Source organism: Poecilia formosa, unplaced genomic scaffold, assembly GCF_000485575.1.
Source record: "Poecilia formosa unplaced genomic scaffold, Poecilia_formosa-5.1.2 Scaffold208, whole genome shotgun sequence".
In the NCBI taxonomy this organism is placed as follows: domain Eukaryota; kingdom Metazoa; phylum Chordata; class Actinopteri; order Cyprinodontiformes; family Poeciliidae; genus Poecilia; species Poecilia formosa.
This window is the reverse complement of record NW_006800147.1, coordinates 106,227-134,206: the sequence shown is the minus strand read 5'-3', so window position 1 is coordinate 134,206 and position 27,980 is coordinate 106,227. Positions and strand designations below refer to the sequence as shown.

General features: G+C 38.3%; 2 protein-coding genes across 2 annotated transcripts; both read right to left on the bottom strand.

The window, feature by feature from the left end:
- Positions 1-54: 54 nt before the first annotated feature.
- Positions 55-21,424, bottom strand: cc2d1b (coiled-coil and C2 domain containing 1B). The gene is made up of 26 exons (XM_007567394.2): positions 21,313-21,424; positions 20,900-21,031; positions 20,661-20,805; positions 15,823-15,926; positions 15,212-15,331; positions 14,695-14,835; positions 14,066-14,375; positions 13,259-13,374; positions 11,131-11,209; positions 10,244-10,327; positions 9,598-9,734; positions 8,857-8,929; positions 8,019-8,146; positions 7,817-7,946; positions 7,384-7,556; positions 6,519-6,644; positions 6,377-6,435; positions 6,134-6,250; positions 5,989-6,062; positions 5,754-5,812; positions 5,116-5,167; positions 4,756-4,855; positions 4,593-4,683; positions 3,989-4,111; positions 3,856-3,898; positions 55-3,267 (listed from the first exon to the last, which is right to left on the bottom strand). Exons 2-25 carry the CDS (start codon positions 20,960-20,962, stop codon positions 3,890-3,892), a joined length of 2,613 nt encoding a protein of 870 aa, XP_007567456.1. The 5' UTR covers positions 20,963-21,031; positions 21,313-21,424; the 3' UTR covers positions 55-3,267; positions 3,856-3,889.
- A 697-nt stretch (positions 21,425-22,121) lies between these two features.
- LOC103148568 (poly(U)-specific endoribonuclease-C-like) lies at positions 22,122-27,629 on the bottom strand. Its single transcript, XM_007567393.2, has 7 exons — positions 27,538-27,629; positions 26,024-26,123; positions 25,412-25,523; positions 25,211-25,332; positions 24,720-24,832; positions 23,938-24,091; positions 22,122-22,789 (listed from the first exon to the last, which is right to left on the bottom strand). The coding sequence occupies exons 1-7, from the start codon at positions 27,546-27,548 to the stop codon at positions 22,529-22,531; spliced, it is 873 nt and encodes a 290-aa protein (XP_007567455.1). The 5' UTR covers positions 27,549-27,629; the 3' UTR covers positions 22,122-22,528.
- Positions 27,630-27,980: the final 351 nt, after the last annotated feature.

Here is a 27,980-nt window from a genome sequence, read left to right as displayed (position 1 = left end):
ATGCTGCTGAAGGAATCGTTGGAGGTGGAGGACGGTGCGTTCGTGAGGAGAAACGTTTGGTTTTTTTTGCACCATGGTGCTCAGTGCCTGCAGCAGAGCGTCATCAAGGGAAGAAGATTCGTCGGCTTAACTTTAAGCTTTACTCATCGTCACCAAATTCTGCATAGACTTGTATATATTTTTTTAAAGAGAAGCCGTTTCTTCCCTACGTCTGTGTCCTCTTACGAAACGTCTAGAAGTCCTGCTGTACTTTCCATTTCTTCAGCTGCATCTCATTTAGTCTTTTCAAATCATGCGAACAACTGTTAAAAATGTAAAAATATATAAATATATACAGTATATATATATAAAGAGATATAAAAACTAATTGCAGAAGCAGTGCACTGGAGTCTAAGCCATTTAAGTTGAGCGCCGCGTTCTGGGAGGAAAAGGTAATTTCAGAAATTCACTGACTGATCCGAGGCTGAATGTATCTCCGCTCCGCGTTCTGCTTCCTCCCAAAAAAAACCCCGAAACTCTGCAGCTCCGGAGACGCTTCAGCCGTTCGCAGTGCAGCTACCAAGAGATTGGGTCCGTCCAGCGGCGGCTCGGACCTGCGGATGAAATCTACGAATGTATTCTTCCCGTTTCCGTTTCCCCACCAACAGAGAAAAATAAAACAAAAAAGTCTGTACAGTAATCATTCTGTGTGACATTCTCCATCTTATCACGAGATTTTTCTCATCTGTTGAATCAAAACGTTAGACAATCTGTTGAAAATCTGCAGAAGAGCCGACATTTCCAATTGGAAGCGGATCATTTCTTACCTCCAGGTGTTTTAGGAGGTTCTGTAATCGTGATAAAAAGGTGAAACAGTCGCCACTTCCTGTGATCGTCACTCGGTTTCATGCTGCCCCAAAGCAAACCGATTATTTCCCCGAGTCTTCGTTTACAGTGACGTCTTCAGATATGTGCAATATGTCCGAAATCCGAACGCTAAAGGTGCAATTTGATCAGAAAAGTAGCATTTTGTTTCTGTTGTAAAAATAAAAAAATGTTTCTGTCCAAAACTCTTAAGAACACTGCATGCAAAACGGAGACAAAAATCAACTTTTTTTTTTTTGCATTTTGACAGTAAATAAATCCTGAAAAATGCACTCGTTGCGTTGTTTACTGGTCTTTGTTGTTTTTTTTAAATTATCAGTTTGGAAAAGCCAAAACTCTTGTACTTTATTTTTCTTTTACAAATGTCATGAAGTGGTTATTTGGAAAAAGAAAAAAAAAAGCAGCATATGTAAAATAAACCTTATAGAAAAATGAAATGATGTCCATGTTTTTGTTTGCAGGGAAACATTTATGCAGCAGAATTAAATTAACAGTAAAATTATTGGTTTTGATGTTACCATGATCAGGATATTAGTTTCTAATACAGTTTTAGATGCTGTCAGACACACATTGCGGTGCAGCTTCACAGAAATATTGACAGATTATTTTATGAACCTGCAGTCGATTAAACACCAGAAAACAAAATGGCGACAAAATATATATTAAAGTTTTCTTTTCTGCACAGAATAAAAACAAAAACTGAAATGTAGCGACCAAACTCACTTGGCTCAGCAGGTTTTATGGCTTCATTCAGCTGGGAGATTTAAAGGGCCAGTACGCAAATTTAACAGCTTCTCCGCGCTCAGGCTTTTCAGAAAACAAAAATCTGTAATCAACTGATTTAGTTTGTCGATACAAACTCCTGTGATCAGAACTAATATTTATTTTTCAAAAGTTATTTTACTGCAGCAGCATAAACTCACTGAGAATTTGAGAAAAATGTATTATTTTCCTTTTATATTTATTGTGAGGTGAGACATTTTTAATTTACAAAAAATTAAGAGAAGCGTCCATCTGTAAAATCATTCTGAGGGCCACAGATGGCCCACCAACCTCACATTGGACACCAATGTACCAACAGCTGTATGTCAAAACATTTTTATTTGAACTATGACCTTTGGAGATTTATTTATTTTTTGGCTGCAGTCTCATCCTGCTCACTGTGGAGAGATGGGCAGCCGTGTCGCATCTTATTAGTTCCCCAGCGAACCAGATTCACAGATTAGAAGTTCCTAGAAACGTATTTATTTTTAAAGAAGTTGCTTTGGGGACAAATAGTTTTTGGATTTTAATATTAATGTGTTAAAATAATTTTATCTGCTGAATAATTTAGATTTCTCTAAAATGCTCAGTGAAAGTTTATGCTTCTGCAAAAAAGACAATTTTATTATTTTTTAAGACATTAAAAGTTTTACATGTGAGGCTTGGTGACAAAGATTTTTTTCAACTTTTAACTTTTCAGATGACTAAGTTTTACAGTAACTGGCCCTTTAAAAAAACAACCAGAAAGAGCTGAAACGTCAACAATGGCTTTAAAATAATTCTAAATTATTATTTTTTTTTTGCTTAATTTACATTATCCAACAGTTTTCAGTCTTTCTGCTGAAAATAAACAGTTTCCAGCCACAAAGGTAATCGTTTCTCCCTTTAAACTGTGATGTAAAGCAGGAAACCAATCATTTAGCTACATTAAATAAAGACAACTACTTTAGATAAGTTACTCAGTGACCTCTGATCCCTTACTTTATCTTTATATTCTAAGGTTTCCTGTGGTTTTGTGCTCCTCTCTGTAAACAAAACACATGTAATTCGTCCAGTCTGAGCAGGAAGCGCTGAGAGCGAGTCGTCTCTAAAATAAAGTTGCGCCTCGAGTTGCTTCGTAACTTCTTGGCTTAATGATTTCAAACGGTGGAAACTGAAGGTGCGAACACGTCGGCCATGTTGCATAAATGTCAGTACAAACATCTGCGGCAAATTTGGCAACTAAAGGTGATTTCAAATGTGCAGGATTTTACAGCAACTCTGATTACTTTGGTATTAGTGCATAGTGAAGTTCTCGATCCCAGACTCGTATGAACATGAGGAATATGTACACATTATTGGCTGCAGGATATGAAATGAATTTCAGTTAGCCGGCAGGATGAGAGCAGCTCCTCGGCATCAGCAGGACTGAGTCGTGACAACCGGCGCCCGAGTCTGAGCCGTCGCATCGCTTCATGCCTCTACGACACCAAACGTCTCCTGTGCAGAAAGACGCTGCCGCGTGGCGCTAATGTGCAAAAGTTTAAAGACATCCAAGGTCAGTGAAGGTCGCAGTCCCGTGTGAACCAGTGACCGTCCTCAGCAGAGACCCCGAACCTCATCTTTGTCGTCCCAAAAGTTTCTGATTGAGGCCGTTTTCACCTGCAGGGCGAAGAGATTATCGGTCAAATATTCTGAAACAAGTCTCTGGATTACTGAGGATTAACAGCTGCAGGTTTCACCAGCAACAATCAAGACTTTTTAAGACAATTCTAATTTATTTATTCACCTCGGAATAAATGCAGTAAAAAAAAAATCAAGACTTTTTAAGACAATGAAAAACTTTATCAGACAATTCAAGACAATTTAAGACTTTTAGGACAATTTAAGACTTTTTGGACAATCCGATACTTTTTAAGACAATTCAAGACACTAAGGACTTTTAGGACAATTTAAGACTTTTTAAGAAAATTCTATATTTTTTAAGACAAATATTAAAGAAATTCAGAAAAAATCTTATATTTTGCTATCCTCTCTACACTGTAAAAACAAAATCTTACAAAGTATTTTCGCCTAGTTAATAGTGCCCACCATAAAAACAAATAAAACTGATATTCCTGCCACTGATTGGTGAGTGTAAGATCGAGAAAGTGGAACTCAATTCGTAAATAAATAAGTAGTTTTATGAGGTTTTTTAACCACATGATATATAAAAATTATTTACTAAAAAACATATGTAAAAAAACATACCTTCAAGTGAAATTCCTTCGAATTGGATAAAAATCTAAAGACCCTAAAAAATTGAGAAAATTAGAAAATATTTCAATAAACACGTGAAAGATTACATTTAAAAAAAGAAACAACTAAAAGACATTTTGTTTACCTTTGAGGAGTCGATGACCAGCCAGCGCTCGGTGCTCGTCTGGACATCCTGGCCACTCAGAGGCTCCCGCAGGCGAACTTTGACCTCGACTCGACCTCCTGTGTGTTTACGGCCGTCCATCACCTGCCAGGACAAAAAAAAAAAAAGAGAAGCGGCAATTATTTATTGTTATTTATTATTAGTTTAGCTCTTTGACCTACATATTGAGTTAACTATTCCCAGGTAACCGAATTAAGTTTATTCAACTAAATTTATTATGTTTATACAAACTTAATTTGATTACACGTGATGAATTAACATGCATTTTTTTAAGTTGGAGTTACGTTCTCTTTTTTTAGTGTGTAGAGTTCAGATTTGGTGAAACATTTTAATTTACATTAAAGTATTTAAAAATGTAAATCCTGACTTCCTATAAGTTACAGTTAAATCAGAAACTGTGCGACAGCAGAGAAAAGGCCAGCTAATTATTTGTTTTTCAGATTAACTTTAGTTTGGTAAATTGACAACATTACAAAAAACAAAATAAAATACTCTTTTACAAACCAATCATTTACCAAAAAAGGATCAGGCTGAACATTTCTGCAGAGTTTCTCCGTTTTCTTACCTCTACAATTTCCCTGATTTCGCTCTGTGACTCCAGTTTGTCCAGCTTTATGAGCGCCGACCCGACGGGCTTGTCGCTCCGCAGGAAACCCCTGAGGCCGAAGAAAGGATCGTCTCTGTCGTTTGGTAAATGTGAATAATTTTTAGATGAGACGGAGCCTCACCCTTTGTGCAGCAGCTCCAGTTTGAGGCCTTTCGACGCCACGAGTCTCCTGAAGCCGCGGTGGTTCCGGTTGATCGACAGAGTGAAGCTCTGGTTGAATTCTGGGAAGAAAAAACACGACATGAGCAGCAAAATCTGGGGAACAAAAGCCACAATCAGGAAGCAACAGGAAAACGACAACACGTCTAGCAATGGGTTCAGAAAAAGTTGAGAGCTGGAATAATTTATTTTAATTATTGTTTTAAGGTACAGTTTGTCCGTTTGGAGAAATTAAATTTATATCTAGAGATTTCACTTGACAACGTTCCAAAATATTCATAAACAGCAGTGAAAGCGTCTCGACATCAGATTCATGATTTACCTGGTGAGTTAGTGTTTTTGATGACGTTTGTTTTGTGTTTCTGTGGTTGTTCCTGCAGGAGGAGGCAGAAAATGATTTAATGAAGAAAAAACAGATTAAATGAAGAAAAAAACAGATTTAATGAAGAAAAAACAGATTAAATGAAGAAAAAAACAGATTTAATGAAGAAAAAACAGATTAAATGAAGAAAAAAACAGATTTAATGAAGAAAAAACAGATTAAATGAAGAAAAAAACAGATTAAAAGAAAAAAACTGATTAAATTGAGAAAAAAACTGATTAAATTAAGAAAAAAACTGATTTAATGAAGAAGAAAACAGATTTTCATAAAGAAGAAAACAAATTTTAATGAAGCAGAAAACAGATTTTATCATAAATGTCATGAACAGAGGACAATTAGGGCCACTGAAAAACAATTCCCTGTTTTTCTCTTTTTTGACTTTAATCTTCTAAAGTCAAAATTGTGAGAAAAATTAATAAATTCTGACAGAAAACGGCAAAATTTGGAGAAAAAGTCAAAATTCTGAAAAAAAAAGTCAACATTCTGACAGAAAAAGTAAGTTTTGTTTTTTTAGTGTCCCTGATCCTCTTCCTGGTCACATGTTCTAAATAATCCAATATTAATTTAAACGAACTTACTGCGCTGGGGTACGGAAAATCAAACTTGATATAAGCATCCAGATCATTTGGTTGAACTCCTGTGGAAGATAAAACAACCATAAAGAATATTATAGTTTTTCCTCCTAAAATCATACTTAGTAATAAATGTAAACATAAAAAAACTCGTATTGAATCCGACTTTTCAGGAAACGTTGAGCTAAACGTTTTGGTTTATCCAGTTCTGTCCTTGTTTGGTGCGTCTGAATGTTTTTACCACTGGGAGCAGGAAGGTTCATGCCTTTCACGATGAGGACCACCATGTCTGTGCTGCTCAGCTCTGGAAATATTCTAGAAAAAGAGAAAAGCTGTGAACACATGAGGACCGACACCTGGTCAGGATAGTTGAGCAACGTTCCCACCTCACAGTGCGGAAGGATTTCTCCTCGAAGTGATGCTGGGGGGGAGGAAGGCCTCTGGACTGAGCCAGCTTCAGGACGTCCAGGCTCTTCTTGCAGCTTTCTGCCAGTTTCTCAAACCTCAAACACACAGACACGTCACATCGGTGTAATCCTCCAGGAAATCAGAGCATTTAACCACAATCCTGAGCTCCAAAAACAAATCAGTGCAGTGGTAACCTTCAGGAACCAACAGAGGAGGCTCACTTTGTGGTTTCAGAGACGTTCCCCAGGTGAGTGAACTGCTTGGAGTACGTCAAGCATTTCTGGAAGGACAGATGGAAATCACAGCGGTTGGAGAAACAAAACTGAAGAAACCAGAGTTAGGGTTTGACTCTCAGAGTTTCACCTCATGCTGCTCCTTCAGGATGCTGCACAGTTGTGTGTAAACCGGGCCAGCTTTCTCTGAAACCTGAACGTCGCTGTGGTGCACCAGGATGAAGTCGTCCTCCTCGTCACCAGGGGGCGACGGCAGCTTCAACAGAACAACAAACCTGTTACAGTTTGCCGTTTGGGGGGAAAAGCACATCTCTGAGGATTCATTCACACCAGCCCTGTTCAGTTCGCTTTAATCAAACCAGTTCACTGGTCTGGAGGGTGGGGTTCATTTGGGGATGAGTAAAAGCTAATCGGACTCTGATACGAACTAAAACAAGCCTCCGTTCGGTTGAAGTGAACTCTGACGCCGTTTGAATGCAGTGTGAATGCAAACAAACCTGTGGAAGTGGACGACAGCGCAGGGCATTCTGGTCAATATATCACCCTCTGCTCTGTGGGTTAGCGGAGGCGTTGTGTCGATTGCCACGGCAACGGGTCTGCGTGTCGAGTAAAGCCGACCCGGAGATCGAGGAACAGCAGAATTTAAAGTGATTTTACACCCGTTGGCGATGGCCAAACTAATTCTTCAACCGCTAAAATATTTTTGTTTTCATTCTATGAAGAAAAAAGTTGAACTCAAGTCTTTTTCAAAGGGTTTCGTGTCAATTCCCTCAGTAGTTATTGGTGCAGCGCCCCCACAGGCCAGGAGGGGAACAGTTTTTAAACCAGTTTGGATGGTTTGACTCTGTGCAGTGTGAATGCAAACCCCACCGGCTGAAAATATAACCGCTGTTGTACTTTGCTCCTCAGTCGAACAGAGTCCACCAGGTGTGAAAGCTTCCTGAAGGTGGCGATGTTTCACAGACGGCAGGGATGCGGCCTGTTTTCCTGCTCACCGTGCTGATGTCCACCGTTTTGCCGCTGCGCGCCGCTTCGATCATGGGGTCCAAGCCCTTCGCGGTGCGGAGGAAAACCTTTGCTTGCTCCATGTCGTTCTTCTGCTTGGCCTGCAGAGCCGCCTTCATGAACTGTTTCTTCCTGCTGTCCAAAAGCTCCAGCAGCTGAGCGGCTGGAGGGGACACACAGAAATCAACCCAAACAGGAGCGACACGCAGGATTCACACGCTTTTCCCTCAAAATAACTCAAGCTCTTTTCAAGGCTAAACTTTTCCAGCACCCCACTTTGGAAATAAAAACAAAAAAATGAACTAAAGAAGACCATTACAGGGGTGTCCAAATATTATTTATGTCCTCATGAGGTCGGCAACGTTTTGTTTATTTGGACGTTGATTCAGCCAGTCAGTAAACGATGCTGATTCAGAGACAAACCTGCAGGCGAGAGGTTTTCCTCTGGAGACTTTCTGTCAGGCGAAGCCGACGGCGAGCGTTTCCTCTCCGGACCGGCTGACGGGACGTCCAACGTCGGCTTCTTCGGCTTTTCTAAAACACCGACCTTAGACTGAGAGAGATTCGGTAAGTCAGGAGAAAAAAACCTACTGTAAAAAAATAAAAAACAACCCAGAAAACTCACCTCTTCCTCCTTTTCATCATCATCTTCATCAGCAACATCAGTGGAAGCGAGTTTGCTGGCCGCCTCCAGCGTAGCGACAAGCCCCTGTTCATCGCCTGCCACCTTCTGGCCCGGGATCGGAGGAAAACCTGGAACATCGACCTGACACTTAGATTTTTTTTTTAAAGGTTTGTTGGCTCTAGTGGCCTTTATCTGAAAGTAGTTCGACAGGAAAGAGGGTAATGAGAGAGGGGGAAGACATGTGGCGAATGTCACCAGGCCGGGAATCGAACCTGCGACCACCGCCACGAGGACCAAGGCCTCAATACGTGGGTTGTGCTTTGCCCCTGCGCCGCCACAGCACCACACTTAGCGTTTTTAACCAGGATGAAAAATTCTGATTGAAAACGCAGCAATTTACAGGTCAAATGTATGTTATATAAATGTAATAATTTACTTTATTACATTTATATTAGATAAATGTAATAATCTGCCAGTGGAACTGGCAGATTATTACATTGTAATAATCTGGCATTGTAATAATCTGCCAGTGGAACTGGCACTTTTGCTCTTGTTTCTTGCTGAAACAAAAGCTGAGAGTTAGTTTTGTCTTACTTGGTCAAATTTTGTTTTCGCAGCATTAAAATCACAGACAGCCTTCAGATTTTTCACCGTCTTCAAAATAAACCATCAAACATGAAAAATATTCAGCTAAAGAAACTCCTGCTCTGATCTCACCACCTTCTGGTGAATTTTATAGACCTATGATGCCTAGAAGCTGGCACAAATCCAACTGCAATGACGACTAAGCGGCACATGAACCCATAAAATGAGATAAAATTAGCAACATGGTACCAACCGGGAGGAACTGGAAGCTCGTCGAAGTCGACTGGTTTCCCGGCTTTGTGAGCCCGGATGGCGCTCTGGTATTGCTGCAGCAGAGAAACATTAAAACGGTTTTAGTTACAATAAGTTGTGATTTACAAAGAGAACAAGTAGATTTTCTACCCTACTTCCTGAAATCACTCAAGCTCTGTTTCTACATGTCTGATGGTAAACTGACTGACCATCAGCAAAAACTTTCCACATAATTTACGAGTTAAATTAGGGAGGAAATTACTCTGTCTTCTATTTCTTGTACTATAAAATCTGTGATGATCTGAAATAAATGTGCAAAATAAAAGTAAAAATAAATTGTAAATGGTAACAAATTCACTTGACTTAAGCCGAAATGTACTGAGAAGTAACTTTTCAGGAAGATACATGAGTTTAAGTAAATAATTCCTTAATTCAATGAAAAATTGCTATTTATGGCAGATAATTTTACTGACAACCAGACATTATTCCTTGTTATAAGTGAACTAGTATTTCTTTATCAACATTAAGAAAGTATTGCCTTAAAATAAGCTTTTTTAAAGCTACTTGAAAGTTAGTTTTGATTCATTTCAAGAGAATTAAGTTATCTCATGAGAAACTAACCGAAATACAGTAACATTTAGTGTTTTTAAGGCACTAATAAAGGAGTGAAAAATAATCCACCTGCTGTGTGGAAGCACTGAAAACGTGCAGTCTGTAGACGCTAAGAGGCGTTCCCTCGTACCTTCGCGATGCGGTCGTGCATCCGGGCCTTGCGGTCGTCTCCGCTGGCCTTGGCCTGATTTGATGCCTCCACATATTTCACTCGTCTTTGCTCCAGAGCCTCCAGGACGTCTTTGGGAGCCGAAGGGCCAGCAGGGCCTGAAACAGTTTTAATTCTTCAGTTTCTACCTCATGACACAGAGACGCTTGGTGGTACATGTTAATAACAACTCAAGGTTCCTGTGTGTTTTCCAAAGTCAAACATAAAGAGACTTTTCTTTCATCACTCTCTCCTTAGAGATAGATAAGTCTAGATGTAGGTCAAAAAAGTCTGAGGAATTTGAAGGGATGGACGGATAAATAGAGGAAGGACACCTGGATAGATTGATAAACATTGATTATAGTTTAATAAATCAATGGATAAATAATAGATGGATGAAGATTTGCTCAGACAGATGGACAGGCGTATAAACAAATGGACGGACTGATGGGTGGAAGGACCAACTTGTTGACAAAAAGATGTGAAATAAAGTTTGGCGATACAAAATAAAATATTTGAATAGAAAATATTTAAATCAAAGAGGAGTTAACTGGAAAGAGAGCGATAGGAACTTGGTAACAACACGACAAAAAACAAACGGGAAATTAAACATTTAATGGATAACTACCAGATGCTGCAGTAACAGTGTGGGAGGCCTGCAGGTTTTGCTCAGATGAAGGTTTGCTCACTGCAGCAGAGATTCCTCCTGCACCTGGAACACAAGAGCCGAATATTTCATCCCAGGCACAAAAACACAGATTACACATTTCTGAATTCAATGTTATTTCACAATACAAGCCATTTATATCCACTTAGTTATAGTCCTGAGTCCAGGTATATATTTATTATTGAAAAGTTGCCTTAATAAGGAAATCAGGGTTGATTGAACATTTAGTTTCAAACGACTTCAGTCCAATTAAACAGAAAGTTCAAGTATTAAAACACATCTTAAACTCTTTTAGAGAGACAAATAACTGTCTTCTTTATCAATTATAGGCAGGTTTAAGTCTTGGCTAGAATTGACTTCATCGCAGCGTCACGCCTCCACCTTCCTAAGATGATGAAAAAGCTGCTTGCTGACAATGACTAGCGTTGGTTTTAGCAGTTAAATTATCAATATAACATGCTAAATCTTAAATTTACGCCCGGTATATAAAAGAAAACGTGACGCAGTGATTTGCTACTAGTTGTCAACACGACATGCAGGGGGCTCCACTCCTTTTTTGGTAAATTATTGGTTTGTAAAAGTAACATTTTGTTTTCTTTTTTGTAAAAATAAAGTGAATCTGAATATGAATTTAGTCTCTAAGGACGTTATTGGAGGAAAAATCAACTGGGACAATCCACCATTTGAAATAAATTGATCACATTTGCATACGCATCACGATTCTCCAATATAATTATCACATTATAAGGTGATGATGTCTATTATTTTCCTCTGTGACTGCAGTGTTCTTCCATAGCATTCAGATCTTCTTCCCCATTAAAACCCGACTCATTCCCAGCATTCCTGACCTTTTCCAGGCGGTGAAGGAAGGCCACTGAGGTCGACTGCTTGTCCTTTCTCCAACGCCTCGATCACTGCGTCGAAGTTCTGCACAAAAAAAACAAAACACATAATGATGCTCTTGTGTCAGCTCTGGCATTGTTGGCATATTTCACTTCACATTCCTCTGAGGGAAATCTGGCAGCAACACAAACAGAACGCAAACGTCTTAAACGTCTGACTGAGGAAAACAGTTTTATTAAGCAGCTAAAGTGACAAACTTTACAGTGTTTCTCCTAACACTATATTATTTTTGACATATTGATTACAACAGAAATCACATGAGGTTACCTTCCTACAGAACAGACCTGAACCTTGTATTCCAATGAAACAAATTACAGTTTATAAATCTTATTTATATTATCTAAATCTACATTTCTGTCCATTTCGTTTGCTCTGCTTCCTGTTTTGGTGTCTGAATCTGTTACACAAGTTAATCACACACACACTAGGCATGAGCTGGTTCCGGCTTCAGGAACAAGTTATGGTTTCATACCACTAAATATTATGCAACGCTGCAGTTTAAAGTAAACCCTAAGTAAGGTGCCAGAGTGTTGGCTCTAATGCAAGCCACTTTCACATTTAATAGGCTTTTCTTTTCCTTTTTAAATCAATAAATCTATTCTTCCTCATAAAAAAATTTGTGCATTTCTGATTTCTAGAGTGATAAACTTCCTGAATCACAGACAAACCAACCCTAGATAACATTTGACATAAATAAGATGAAAAAATAACAGGTTTTCTCAACCAAATGCCCAAACAATCTAGTTTATGGTGGTAGTTGGGTAGAATATGTGAAACTCAGAAGTTCTGGTTTCATTTTTAGCATCCAAACTTGATAAAACCACTCTGATGATCCACTTTCTTATCATAGATACAGTTTATTATTTAATAATATTTTTAGTTTGGGTGCTTTTATTTATTTCTTTTTATTTATTTTACATTATTTTGATATTAAGAGTATAAATACGATTTTAAAAATGACATTCTTCCCATCAGCAGTCAACATTTAAGCAATCTAGAATGCTATTCTTCAAATTGTCGTTCTAGTTGTTGTAATTCTAGATCTCTACACAAATCTACCACAAATCATAACTATTAATACCCTTAGTTTGAATTTTTACTACTAAGAATGTTATTTTGAGCAGAACAGATAACATTGTTGCGCTTCATAAAGGGAAGTGGAGGTATGAAATGTTAAAACGTTTTTCTTACTGAACCTGTCCAGTGAGTTTTAAGTGGTGATAAAATGCAAGATGAAAGCAGCTTGCTGGTCTTCCAGCGTCCGTCCAAACTGAGGACAATGCTGCTCAGCAGAATCTGGAGCAGCCAACAACACGCTGAGGCTTTTGCACAACAACATAACGTATATTTAAGTCACTGCCTGGGTTTGAGCAGCCAGCGTGAGGTAAAGGCCGCGAGCGTAAACACGGTTTTTGGTAACCTGTTTATTATGAAGGTTATGAAAAACAGGACAGCAAAAAAAAGACGAAATGCTGAGCAGCAGCCACTTTAAAATGGAAACTTCTGGTGAATTCAGGGAGTTTTAACTCTGAATTTCTGGTTTAATCTCCCACCACACTGTTCATCCTTTTAATAAACACCCAGCTGTAACAGCAGACATGATCAAAATGAAACTTTATGTTTGACTTCCCTAAACATGTTTACTTGAATTAAAAAAAAAAACATTTATAAATCTCTGTCATGACTATAAAAATACAATAAATAAATCTTAGTAAGTCCTTAATAAACAATAATAATCAATACATTATGTGATTTTAGCAGCAGCAACCTTTAACAGTTAATAAGGGGAAACACTGAAAATAAGGACAAAAACATTGTCAATTGTTACAAAGTCATTTTCTGCTCAACAACCTGACTGAATTTCATTCAAATAAATGAGACATAAAACCTGCAGATGCAACACAGGATCTATAAAATACATTTTTAAAAACTGTATTTGCAGTTTTTCTTAGGATCTGTCCACCAAGCCGTTGGCTGCTTTTTTAAAAAAAAAAAAACCTTCACTTGGATAACAAAGCGTGATGTTTTACACAGAGGACATTTTAAAACGTTTGTCAGGGTGACTGAACTCGCCTTGCTGGTCCTGAAGTAAAGCTTCGCCTGCTCCATGTCTCCGTCCTTCTTCGCTCTCAGAGCTGCCAGCTTGTATTCTTTCTGCCTCTCCAGAAGCATCGCCTTCGTCGCCTCGGCTGCAACGGAGGAGGAAACGGTTACCAGAGAGAAAAGCCTCATTCAGGCAGCAGGTCAGCTGTTCCACTCAGACCAATGAAAGGCACGAGGCTCTGACACAGAATGAATACCTTCACTAGAATAAACTTAGAAACAGTTATATCAATAAAGTTTATGTATTGAACGACATACATGCATGCATTTGTCATGATAGCAAATTCTGCTGGTTGATAAATTGTTGCGATAAACTATAATATTGTTGTTTTGGGATCATTTTCAACTAATATAATGCAAAGACACATTCTCAAAAATACATAAACTTTCAATTCTAATGAACACTTAACATTTTAAATTTCCAAAATATATAAACAAAGCAACATAAACAACAAATAAAACAAACAATGAAGCCTCTGTAAATAAAACTGTCTTTAAAAAAAGGTCCAGTTGAGACCAATATAGAGTTTTGTCATATTTTTTTGTAGAAAGAGAGAAAAGAGAAAACAATAAATCATGCAAATACAAATCATTGAGCTTGTGTTAATTTATCATGCGATTAAGCTAGTTTGAATTTAAACACATTGGTGCCAACAAGATGATAAAAAGAGATGCCAGCAGGATTTTGGCCAGCAAGATAGAAAACATTTTTTGTTCTTGTTTATTGAAACTTAACTTATTTTTATATTAAAATAAATGATTAACTGTAAAACTTACATTCTGTCGGTCGGGGCTTTGACAGCTCAGCGGGAGTCTCCTCAGGCGATGGACGGTCGCTCAGAGTCGCTACGCTAGCAGCAGAAGACCGCTCTTCTTCGCTGCCGGGTGTGACGGCGTCGGGCGAGGCAGTCGGCAGCGTGGTCGTCTCCGTCTCCCGCTCGGGACGCGAGGGGACGGGGGGAGCGGGTCTGGAAGGGACAGCGGGTCGAGGCGTGGCGGTCGGGGCTCCGGTAGCTACAGGCGGCGGGATCTCCGATTCGTTTACAGGCTTTCCCTTTTTCACAGCGGCTATCATCGACTCCAGAGTCTGTCAAGAGGAAAGCAGCATTATTACAGAATAGAAAGTTTTTTAATCACTTAAAAAACTTCTTCTATTCTTGCCGATCAAAATAAAAAGGAGGCTCTTTACTGTTGAAATGAACATGTATTAATTCAGGTCAGTATTATCAACTTCTAGAACAAACAGGATATTTTAATTTGAAATTTTAATTCCTTCCAACAGACAGGAAAAAATTATAAACAAATCTTTCACAAAAACACACATCTTTTTTAAATTCAGACATATCCTCTGTGAGTGAGCCTTTAAATAAGTTGGATCTTCATCATCATGGTGCATCTTTACCAACCTTCAGACCCCGATCGTATCTTCTGGCTTTAGATGTCTCTCCTGCAGACTTTGCGTTCTGTATCGCCGTCTTGTACATCTCTGCTCGCTCCTCCAGCGTATGCTGGAGGCTACCAGGCGCCGCTGTGGAGACCTTTACTTCCTGGTTCAGCCACATGCAAAAAATAAACAAGCAGGTAACGTAAACAAACACAGAAAAGAGCCGGAGTCGAATAAATTAGTCAATATGCAAACTGTGAGCTGCAAACCTCTCCTGTTTGCACAGGAGCAACAATCCAAGGAAATAAACACCAAAATAATGACTGCTTAGAATTTGAAAAACACAAATCATTTAAAATATTAAAGTCATGCAAGGAACTTAAAGCTGCCATCCAACCGAAACAACTACCAGTTGGACTGTTTCCAAAATAAGTCATCACACTCGCGTTACAGGAAATTAGGGCAGAAATTCCTTCCTTCTAGTTTGAACAACTAAAAACAGAAAAAAATCTACTTGATGTGTTTTGTTTGTTTCATACCTGTGCGGCTGGAGGCTCGACTGTTTCGACTTGAGAAGAGTCAGCAGAGGCGGAGGATGTGGAGGAAGGAGTTGCTGCGTCCCCGACTTCCTCGTCGCCCACCACTTCCTGGAGCTCGGCCTGATGGAGAAAGAAAGCGCCCACTGATCAACAACCAGGCGGTGTTCATCTTGACAGATGAATGGAAAGTTTTCCACCTGCACAGTGACATGTAAGATCATTTGAGAACTTAGATGATCTCAAACGATCATTTCACACTGCTAAATTAATGTTTACCATTACTAACCTACAGGAAGCTCTGCTGCTCTTCTACAGGGTGAACTAGCTGTAGCTTTGAGTTAAAAAGAAAATAACTTTTCTGGTTTAATGGAATATTAGAAGATAAAAGAAGTAAAATTACGAGAATAAGGTTATATTATACTTCGTTTTCGTACAACTATTCTCACAACATAACTTTATTCTGGTAAAACTACGACTTTATTCTCATAGCATTTTGACTTTACTGTTTATTTTTATGGCCCCACTTCTCATAGAGCTGTGGAAAAAATTAAGAGACCACTGCAAAATGATCAGTTTCTCTGACATGAGTGTGTAACACGTTCAGCACCAACCAAAAGATCTTCATCATCTTCAATGTTGTCGTCGTCATCATCCTCATCCACGTCTCGCATGCACTCGTCAGCCATTTTTGCGATGTCTTCCATGGGCAGAGGGCCTACAACGTACAGACATGCAGTCAGGTTTTCACGTCTTAAACAGCAGGAATCATGGAGACAATAATATTTAATGTTGTTATAATTTCAGAAAACTCCTTTGTGAATATGTCCTCACCAAAATTCCTCATAGTTGCAGCTTCACCGCTTGAATAGTTAAATAAAAAATATGCAGAATGTGCCAATTTTTAATCCAGTTAATCTCCAGATTAATAGATTACTAGACTAGTCGTTAGTTGGAGAATCTCAGTCAGACTCAAGGGAATCTGTAAACAGTTCAACAATAAAAACACTGAATTTAAACTTTTAATCTGTGTTTAATCTGAGATTTCCTTTGACCAAAACAGTTCAGAATATCCATCATATTTGATCAATTCAGGTCCAATTTAAAAGGGACCCAGACGGGTTTCTTCTACCAACATCGGGAGGTCTTTAATGGGTCAGGGAGGCATTAGTAAAAGAAATGAGATCATTATTATTATAAAACCTGGACAGATCAAAGTACAGACTACTCAGCAAATATCCCACCTGTTTGAAGGTCATAAAACTAAAAGTGATATCACTGCATTGTCTTCCAGTGACGTAAGGCGCTGCATGCTTTTAGGAAGCAAACCTTGTTTGTTTACTAAGTTGAGTTTAAAGCTTTGTTCAGACCTTTCATTAACATCCATCCTGGATGACATGATCCTGTATGGCTGGTGATAAATACACATGGAAGGTGTCTTCCTCTAAATCACCTTTAGTGATCGCTAGTTTAGCAGCCTGATCGCAAAATGATTTAGAGAAACACAAAGGTACTAAGAACTGAACAAATTAGGCCATAAAACAACAAATAAAAGTGATTAAAATTCATTTTTACCATGGCTGCAGGGTCATTTAAACATTTAAAACACGTCTTTTAAATAAAGATTTTTGGTAATACTATAGTTCTAATGAACCTTTTCACTGGAACCCATCTAAGTACTATGAAAATGTTCTGTTAGGGCTACATCTGCAGTAACATCAGTATCAATCAATGTTAGCCATTTCTAAACACATCAGTTTTGGTCTCAAATGTAAAACTGGGTTGATATTAACAAACGATGCTATATAAATCTATATAATATTAGTAAATATCGGTTATCAGAGATAATACCACCATAAATATCACCACAAATTATTACAATTATTACATCGGTGCATGATATTATTGTACTGAATATCAGAGCATTTAGCTGAAAGTGGAAATTGTGTGAAGAGGGAAATGCAAAGAACCGATGCAACAAACAAGGAGTGGGAGAGAAGTAGGCAAATGATCGATAAAGGCGGATGCTTTCTTCCTCTGCTCCCTCCCTGCCCATGCCTGCCCTGGTTGCTCTGTTTTTGTTCTGTCTTTTTCTATATTTTTGCAGCTTTTCTTTGCACATCATCCAAATCTACAAATTATGGATCTGGTCAACCGATCTCTCAATGCAATTGATAAACTTTTTGACGAGAAGTCTGGGCACAGGAGAGCCCTCTTGTCCTGCGGGGACACACCCAGCGGGATTCACCCTGGATTTATTCATGATAACAGGATTTCTGCTGTTTGGAGCTTGTGGATTCCTGGATTATCGACAAATTTGTGACGGACTTGGCCGAACTAGCAAACAGACTGTTGTTGTGGACAGAGACAAGGACTCTAAAACTCACTAATGGAATGGAATCGATCTTGGAGAAGTTGCTGGTTTCGGCTCAGTGGAACGACCAAACTAATTTGGATGATTGGGAACTGAGATGTATCAGAGAGACTTTAGGGAAGATTGAAATTTATAATCTTCCCGACCCAAGACATTCTGTTTCTGAATTGGCTTTCCTCATGTGGCCTTGGAAGGGCTGCATATTTCCAATCTTCTTGAAGATATGTAAACATAATGATCTTCCCTCCTCACCCCCTCCTGTATCTATGGAGCTGTGGAACTGAGCGCTCCTAAGGACATCATTCCTCGATAACAACATCTCTATCGGACTTTGCCAGGAGCCTCAGCAACCTAGTTTCATGGCCCTTTGATGTCACCGCTTTCACTCATGTCTTCGTTTTGCCCATTGTTTTGNAATGCAATTGATAAACTTTTCGACGAGAAGTCTGGGCACAGGAGAGCCCTCTTGTCCTGCGGGGACACACCCAGCAGGATTCACCCTGGATTTATTCATGATAACAGGATTTCTGCTGTTTGGAGCTTGTGGATTCCTGGATTATCAACAAATTTGTGATGGACTTGGCCGAACTAGCAAACACTCAGACTGTTGTTGTGGACAGAGACAAGGACTCTAAAACTCACTAATGGAATGGAATCGATCTTGGAGAAGTTGCTAGTTTCGGCTCAGTGGAACGACCAACCCTATTTGGATGATTGGGAACTGAGATGTAACAGAGAGACTTTAGGGAAGATTGAAATGTATAATCTTCCCGACCCAAGACATTCTGTTTCTGAATTGGCTTTCCCTGTGTGGCCTTGGAAGGGCTGCATATTTCCAATCTCCTTGAAGATATGTAAACATAATGATCTTCCCTCCTCACCCCCTCCTGTATCCATGGAGCTGTGGAACTGAGCACTCCTAAGGACATCATTCCTCGATAACAACACCTCTATCGGACTTTGCCAGGAGCCTCAGCAACCTAGTTTCATGGCCCTTTGATGTCACCGCTTTCACTCATGTCTTCGTTTTGCCCATTGTTTTGTCTGAATGTTGCCATTTGCCCTAATGTGTCCTTTCCTCTTTTTTGTTTTAGTTTGATAGAAACGGTGGAGTACTCCCTATTTAACCCAGAAAAGGATTATTTTAGTTTACTAGTAATATCAGAAATTGTGGAGTACGCACTATTTAAATCAATATTATACAGACCAGAAATGGAATCAGAATTAGAATAAGAATAACTATAAACTTAGAATCCAGAAATACTTAGACTCCTGTTCCCCCACCAAGAAATGGAACTAGACCGAGACAGAGGATTCTTAGCAAGACTGAACACGAGCACTTAGTTTACATACTTTAGATCAACATTAGATTATTTTTCCTCTTTTTTTTCTTTCCGTTGGTTTGTTATTTTGTTTGTATTTCCTTTAAATTCATGTAAAGCACTTTGAATTGCCTTGTTGCTGAAAATGTGCTAGGTAAATAAAATTACCTTCTCTTATCTACCAAAGTGGCAGCCATTAAACAGAGAAGAAGAAGAATGGATAGCGATGCTCATGCTTGTTTATTTTGGTTATATCATGTCTGTAAGACTATACAGTTGAACCCATTAAAGGTTTTGTATCATAAACAATCTGTATGCATATTTTGTTTGAACTATTACAAATATAAAATAACAAAAATATAGGATTTGTTAGGAAAAATCTCACCTGACATCATCACTCCAATAGTCAATAATAATATCTCACTCAGACTTTTCTAAAATTAAACTGCCCTAATGTGAACTTTGTCAGCTAAAGTGGCTTCTTGTAGTAGTGATTACAAAAGATCTAGACATGTGCAAACAAATCAGTCAGTAAACATAATGAGACTGTCAACAAGCTGTCAGAAACTCAAAGAGCAAACGTTTCTCCAATCAAACATTCATAAGCTTTATGAAGTTGGAAGTGTTTACTGAAGGTAGAGTCAATTTCGGTATCAGTCAGATGTTAAAAATTAGGTTAGAGGAAGCCGGAAAATGAAAGAAAGTACCGGAAAGGAAACTGTGTTTTCTACAACATGCCTGTGGCTCACTGTGGCTGCAAAGGCACATTAGATCGCAAGATATCAGGAAGAAATTAACATGTTACAGCAAAGCAGCTCTGTTTCTTTCTTTTTAGTTCTCAGCGTCGGTCTGTTATGGATTCAGAAATGTCAAGCTTGTGGAAATCAGTTAAGGTAAGGATCCACATTCTCTGCTAGGTGCACTGACATCAATAATCACTAATATAAGATGCGACAGATGGCTTAAAAATGTGACTTCCATATTCACATCATTTTAGAATAGTAAAACCATGCTTTACAGTGACTGTTCTCGCATGCACACAGTGTGAAGTCGCCTCTATTCTTACCATAGTCACCTTCTTATTTTATAGTTTCTTCAGAGGAATCAGCAAATCAAAACAATACTAAAAACCTAATATCTGACTGTTGCAATAGCGAAAACATTTTTTTCTTGTATCAGGATCAATTAGGACAAATGTTAATGTTAGGACAAATCAGTTAGGACAAATGTTAATGCCTGAATAAACTTATTGCAACTAGGCCTGTCACAATAAGCAATAACTCACTTAACCACATGATAAATTAAAACAAGCTCAACCATTTCTCTCTTTCTACCAACAACTGAAAGATAAAAGTCTTCAGTGTGGTGCTTTGGTCTCAACTAGCCCTTTTTTTGAAGGATAATTTTGTTTACAAAGACTTTATAATTCATTGTATTTGTTGTTTCTGTTGTTTTGTTTATTTGTTTTGTATATTTAAAATGTCTTCCAGTCCCAGTGTTAAATATTAAATGTCAGAATTTAAAGTTAATTGATCTTTGAGAATGTGTTCTTGCATTACATTAGTTGAAAATGGTGGCAAAACAACAATATTATCATTTATAGCAATAACTTCTGGGACAATTTATCATCCAGCTAAATTTGTAATCGTGACAGTCCTAGAAAAAGATGCAAAAATATACAGAAAATGTAACATATTGCCCATTCAGAATCATTGTGTGTGTTTAGAAAACTCCAATTGTTAAGCTCTGAACTCACTTTTCCCCTTTGGCTTGGCTTTTCCTCTAGCAGCTGCTTTATTTCCAGTAAGAGCAGCAAGTTCAGCCTCCAGATCCGGGTCGTCCAGGTTTTCCTCTGCACCCATCATCATCTCCTCTGGGTTCAAGTCTACAAATAACCCCATCTAAAAACAAAATCCCACACATTTCAGATTTAACATTTAAATCACCTCCCTGTTGTATTTAACGTAATTTTAGCTTTAAAGTTGTTGTTGTTACCTGTTTGGCCGCAGCAGCGCCCTGTCCTTTGGGCATCGGTGCCTTCTTCTTTTTGCCAAACATGTTGCCTTTTTTTTAGGCTTTTTGTTTTTAATAAACCCTTCAGCGATAACCGTCTGATCCGAACCAGACCTACAAATCAAAACACATTAAAACATAAAATAAAACCCTGTTTTCTGCTGTCTTTATTCCGGTTGCAGTAGTTGAAATCATGTGAGCGGTTGTCAGGTGGCTCCCAACCGTCGCTGTGTGACAACGATCTGCCAACTGACCAGAGCTAAAGCTGTTAGCCAAGCATGCTACTTTTTACCAACTCTAAAAGTTGATTTAACACCCAGAATCCACTTGTTGCCTTCACGCCAGTGATTAACTTAAATATTACAATATAAACTCAGCGTAGAGTGTCTGTTTACCTGTCCATTCACCAGTTCATGAGGTAGTTATGACACGAACAGCTTCGCTTCTGCGGTTTGACATCGCTTGTTTGAATACGCATGCGCAATGCGAGAGGGCGTCTGAAAGCAGCTAAAGGTGAAAGTCCAGCCCTGAGTCATGTCTGACAGGCAGAAAACGCTGAACGCAACTATACATGAATTAAAAACTTTACATAAATTTACTTTAGTTAGATTACATTTATCTGTTATTGGAGAATTTTATTAACACCTAAAATATATAATTTAGAATATTAGGTAATATTTAGGAACTCATATCAAAAGTAAGACTCATTACGCATAATTGCAGGTAATATATTTCTGTCGTTTTTGTGTCAATTTGGATAATTAGAGATTACAGTTAACAAAAAAATTACTTTGTGAACCACAGAGGACTAATTAAAAAAAAGATTTAACAGAAAGTTACAGTTGTCCAGCAGACAGGCATTGCTGCCACTATTGCCACCCTCAATAAAGCCATTAATTTTATTTGTATTCAAGCACAACAAAGAAAAGTTGGAAAACAGAAAAAAAATAAGAAAAAGGTTAACAGTGTCAAAGGTGCAATGTATCAGAATGTGAGGCATTTCCATATAATTTATATTAACCATGATACACCCGTTTTTTGTTCCATTAAGATGACATTGTTTAAAAATAGAACCAATTTTTCAAAATGTAAAACTGAAGAGACCATGTCTACCATGTTCTTCAAAATCCATTAAGTGAGCATTTAAAAATAAAATAACATATAATTCAATAAAGCAAAACAAAAAATCCTTCAGAGTCAGAGATACCAAAACAGAACAAAAGAAGGTTTATTCAATGAAAATACACAGTCAGCTTTTACTAGTAAACAAGCAGATTACATTATTTTCTAAAATACTGGAGATGAAATTAACCGCTAGGAAACTCCAGATGAAAGTCATAATCTCTTTGCAAATATCAGTATTTTTCAAAAAGTAACCTTTTTGGCTTAAAGGTTCTTAAAAGTTGAGTACAAATAAGAGGAATAACAAATACATATCCTGTAACGGGTGGCAGCATATGACACAAATGTGATTACTATATTTTATCCTTCATTTTCAGTCAACGTCTGGTTAAGAGATATTTAAGGCAAGTAAGTTTTAGTGAACGTAAAACAACCTGCTCCATGATTAGAGTGTAATATAGCAGAATTTCTTTCAGCATGGCCGTAACATTACAAATCTCTGTTGTTGCTGCTGAGCAGTTTGGGGTAGGAAGTGCCGATGGAGCGGCCCTGCCGATAGACCACCAGCTCCAGCACGTACTCGTCCACTTTCACTACCACTGACGTCATCTTCTCAGTCGACATGAGGAAGATGATGGTGAACAGAGCGACCTCAAACTCTGGGCTGACGCCGATGAAGGAGCCGCCAACCGGCTTCACCAAACCTTTCCAGCTGAACTGCAGGTTCAGGACATGGTCATCCTCATCAGGCTGAAAAAAAAAACAGAATATGGTTTAATGGAGCTTAAAGGTGACCACTACGCTTTCTGAAACAGGTTAGGGTTATACAAAATAATGTTAATTTGCAAAAATTCATTCTTAGAAAATGAGATTTTAGTCTGATCAGTTCTGCCTATTAACTGTTACTGCCTCTTGTCACTTTAAATCCAAATAAGCTGCTGCTGGCCATGCCCCCAAACTCAATCTTTACACTCTCAATGTGAAAATAGCTGCAAACGGTGCAATTACATAACCATACATCTTTGAAAAGCAGGACTGAAGCCTCCTGCACAATCAACAAGAATGTAGCAAGTGGTTTCTGAATGGTAAGTCAACAACAAAACACTTGTCTTTTCCAGCAGCCATTGTACAGCGAATAGAGGTGTAAAACCAGCTGATCAAACATGCTGGAGCTCAGCTTGGGTTGCTAAGTAATGGGCTGGGCTCGCCTGGGGTTGCTAGGAAACGACACGTGAGTTTATGGGGAAGTTTTTGAAACAGCTCATTTTCCACACACTAAAATATATTAACTTATTGCCCAAAAATACCTGGGTGTCTTTTTAAGGTCTTGGTTGTTTGTTATAAGCAATAGAAAACCCAAATGGAAGTATAAAAATGTCCAAAATGTGAAATTTGTGTGATGGTTCCCTTTAAAATCTTTCTAGATCAGGGGTCACCAACTCCAGTCCTCGAGGGCTACCATCCTGTAACTTTTAGATGCGTCTCTGCTCAAACACGCCTGGATCAAATAAACTGCTCGTTTCCAGCCTATTGCAGAGAGGAATGAATGCTGGTGAGGGAATTTAGACATTTTGGAGCAGAGGTGAATCTAAAAGTTGCAGGGTGGTAGCCCTCGAGGACTGTTCTAGATGTTTTATACTGATCAAGCTGATCACATTTTCTGCAAAAAAATGTTGGTCCTTTTTGGACCAATTTCTTCCCAAGCATGAATACAAAGGTTTACTATGAATTTACTGTCAAAAATGACACCAGTCTATCCAACAATGGTACAGGGAATAATGTCTGGAGATACAAACATGGTGACCCACACACTTGTTTCCATATTTATCCAGATTGATTGATTAAATAAAATTCAATTTTTTTCCTAACTGAACAGGAAACCAGCGTGATGTTCTTACCGTGTCTTTGTTGTCTCTTGCTTTGTAGCCTTTGTAGTCCACATGACCATGCTTCTCCTGCAGGTAGAACTGCACCCAGTTGTGCAGACCCATGATCTCATGGCCATATTTGGTCTCTCCAACAAACACATGTTCGAAGCCACAAGAATCCTCTCTGAAACAATAAAGAGTGCATTTGTTTCTTCACTAATTAAATTAGATTTTTAAAATATTTCAAAAGTTATTTCCCCTTAACAAGTTTGCATTGTGTAGTAACAGTAGCACCACGTACAATATATCTGTCAGCTTCCTAATCAGTAAACTAAACAACCTACGTACAGTAGTGTATAGCTAATGCTAATGCGAGTTTAAACCGTTGTTGGAAAAGGGGTGCATGTTGGAGTCCCCCCTCTTTTTTTTTCTTTTTTATTTTGGCAGGAAATTTAATGTTTTTGATTGTTGATTCTATGTTGCATGACTGTGTTTTTGTGTTTAATTATGTAAAGCACTTCGAAATGCCTTGCTGCAGAAATGTGCTATACAAATAAAATTCGATTGATTGATTGATTGATTGATTGATTGATTGATTGATTGATTGATTGATTGCAGAGATAATTTTTTGTTTAGCGACTTTGCTAACTTTTGAAAACATTTAGCACTCTTAGCCTTTTTCTGGATAAATTCTAAAGCGCCAATTTACTTTGCTGTTTTGTAAGCTTTCAGATGAACAAAGCTTCACATCTTACAATAAATAAATTTTTTAACTATTAAAAATATTCCCCTGCTGTCAGAGCAACACTCACCCTCCACTCCTGTCTCTGTGGTAGAGGCGAAACCAGATGTCGTACAGCTGTCTCTTGAACTGTCCGCGGTCTGCAGGCGACTGGCCTTTCTTTACCAGATAGTTGTGAGCATACTAAGAGTTGAAAAACAAAACTCATCATAATATTTTTTTAAAAATGTGTGAAAACTACCATCAGATTTTCACGTTTTGATTTTGTTGCTAATTTGCTCTGGACATTCCTATCAATTTTTTTGTTGCTGCATCTAAATAAGAACAATACTTCACACTTTGCCATGTGATGAAAAGTGAAAAAATTCCAACTGTTTTGAATATTTTTGAAACCAAAATCTAACAGTACAGTCTCACATTAAGAATCTGCTTTTTGGTCTGATTATTAGCTGGCCTTTATAGCATAACATCCATCTGAACAGTGTTTGGCACAAGGCAGAACAATATTTATGTGTTTTGGTAAAGGGAGCTTGTACCAGGTCAGCTCCAAAGCTTTTGTACCTTCATGAGCTCAGTCTCCATGATGGAGTCAATAAAGAGCCGATTCTCTTGAAGCTCCTCTGAAGTGACCGTCTCTGACACGCCTGTAGACATCTCATAGTTGTCCAGCAAGTTGATAAAATCTGAAGTTACAAGCATAAACATCAGACGTGGTGAAAGCAAGGTTCTAGAAAACCAAAACGATGTTAAACTGATACTTACGAGCAAACGTCTCAATGTTTTTCAGCTTTCCCTCATCGACGTAGGAAAAGAGAGGAGCGTGGGCCCGATCTCTGGCGTAGTTACTGCCCTGCGCCACATAACCCGCTCTGCCCTGAGACAGAGAGAATCAGAATACGGTAAGCAAACAGAGCTTGTCATTACACACTTAGAGCTGAAACCATTAATCGTGATTAATCGATGATGAAATAATCATTATCTAATTTAGTAATCAATTAATCTTTGACTGGATTACACAGACTCGAAAAAGGCCATTTGCTGAAAGAGAGCAGAGCAGTAATTAAGCTGAAACTGTACAAGAAATATATACATTTTGCATTTAAGATAAAAGAAAAACATTCTGTCTCTGTAAATAAGTTCTATTAACAACTCTCCAAATCGCAGGTTTAGCTTCACCTGGTTCAAATTCTGTTAATAATAAATCTCATATTAGGCACCTTTTGCTATTAAATTTTTTAGTTAATCCAAAGAAAATACTTATTTATTAATGTTAAGTCAAGCAGAAAGTACTGAGCTTTTCATGTGTTGATGTTAGAAGTTAATCTAAGTTCCCTTCCAGGTAGGTGTGCATCTATTGCAACATGCAGGACTGACCTGAAGGGAGATTTTGTAGTCAGTTCCCGGCTTCAGACGGTTTGTGTCCAGTTGCCAGAGTTTATTCAGCACCTCAGTCAGGTCCCGGTTAGCCTGTCGACTGTTGGGGGAAAAGCAAAGACAACTGATGAATCACGAGTTGAAGAAGAAAGGCAAGATCAATAAGACAAACGCATGTCAATTTCTGTTAAAAATTAGAGAGAAGATCCAGCTTCTCCATGTGTTGGAGAGAGAAACTATATGAACAAACACAACATATAAGTTGGCCCTCATAACAACATTCTTTTTCAATTGCGTTTTAATTGTCAAATAAGATATACATTAAGATTAAAGATCACTTTTATCACATGGAGTTCCACACAGTGTTAACTCAGGAGGACAGACATCATGCAGTACTCTGTGCTGGTCTGTCACATAAAATACACAGATTTTTGTGGATGTAACCTAAGAAACCTTCAAGGGTTATGAAGACGGAACAAGGCGATGTAGTTTCAGCTTTCAAGTTGTGTATCACAACAGGTGAGCAGGTGGGGCTCACCTTTAGTGACAATGGTGTTGAGTTCCTCAGTAAAATGGGAAAATGGTGGGAGAAAAAAAAAGAAAAGTTGCATGACCATATCAGCCTCTGCAGCTTTTATGGTAATAAAGATGTCTGTGTTGTAACCTTGGAGCCGTTAGTAATAAAGAGGAAGTCTGTTTTGGCTTTATTTTCATAGATACAGAGATTCTGTTTTAGGTAATCCCTCCCCCTTTTATATTTTTCCAAACTCTGTTTCAGACTTTGCAGACACCTGGTGTAATAAGCTTTCATCTAATTTTCAGGTAAACTTTTTTCGCAGAAAATCTTGTCTATTTCCAAGAACTTCGTGTTGCTTTTTTCTTGGAACAACGTAATGACAGAGTGGAAAACAAACAGTTGTGTCACATGGGTAATCCTTCTGCAGTCTTTCAGCAGCTTTTTTTTCTCTCTTAGAAACAGTAGATGAAAACTAAAAACTGTGTATTAAAACCACACCCTCACTGTCATGTAGGATCTGCACATGGTGAGTAAGAACCAAATGACAGAAAGGGGCACAGAAACTCCTCTGTTCTTTCTTCAGATCTGAAAATATCAGCAGAAACTATAAAATCAACCATATCCTGTTTGCTGCGTTGTATAATTTCACCCACTAATCAGTACCAGACCCTGCAGCAGTCACATCCACAACAACTAATCCTCATTCCTGCATAAAATCTCCACATATTTACCGCTTTAAAACTACACTTTGTACTTAGAGCAGACTTTAGTTGTGAAAAGAAAGATTCAGTTGGACTTGAGAGGAAAATATGCGAATAAAACCAAGAAAAAGTTACATCTTACAGCGTTATTACTACATGTCTACATTAAACACTTTTGAATGTATAAGTTTTATACCTGGAAGTATTTCAAAATGTTGGAGAAAACTAATATTTAGCAGAAACTAAAGGGAAAACAAAGCGAAAAACAAAAATGCAAGTTTGGAGTCAATGCTTACCCACTGGCCATGGTTTCTTTTAGTGAAAAAAGTCCTTCCTGACTTCTTCTGACATCCTCTCGTTAAACTACTGGGGAACAGTTATCTGAGACGTCAATCTTGACGTTTCCAAAAACATTAGCCAATCACAATGCCCGTCCCATTCGCTACGTCATCAGATGGGCGGGTCTAATTCTGATTCAGAGGTGAAGTTAGGAGAGAGTGAAGTGGGGTTTTCCAAGTGTTCGGTGGTCATTTGTAACATTTGTGAAGCTTTTTTAGTACGCTAACAAGACTCTTTTTTGATCTTATGTAATGGCATTAAGTTTATATTTAAAATAGTAAAAAGAAATCGATAGTATAAACAAAGCAAATGTATTTTTGCTCGACAAACGGCTTCGTTATTTATACTTTTTCACATCTTGTCAGGGTAGAAAGACGGCAGTAGTACTTCATTTATCACG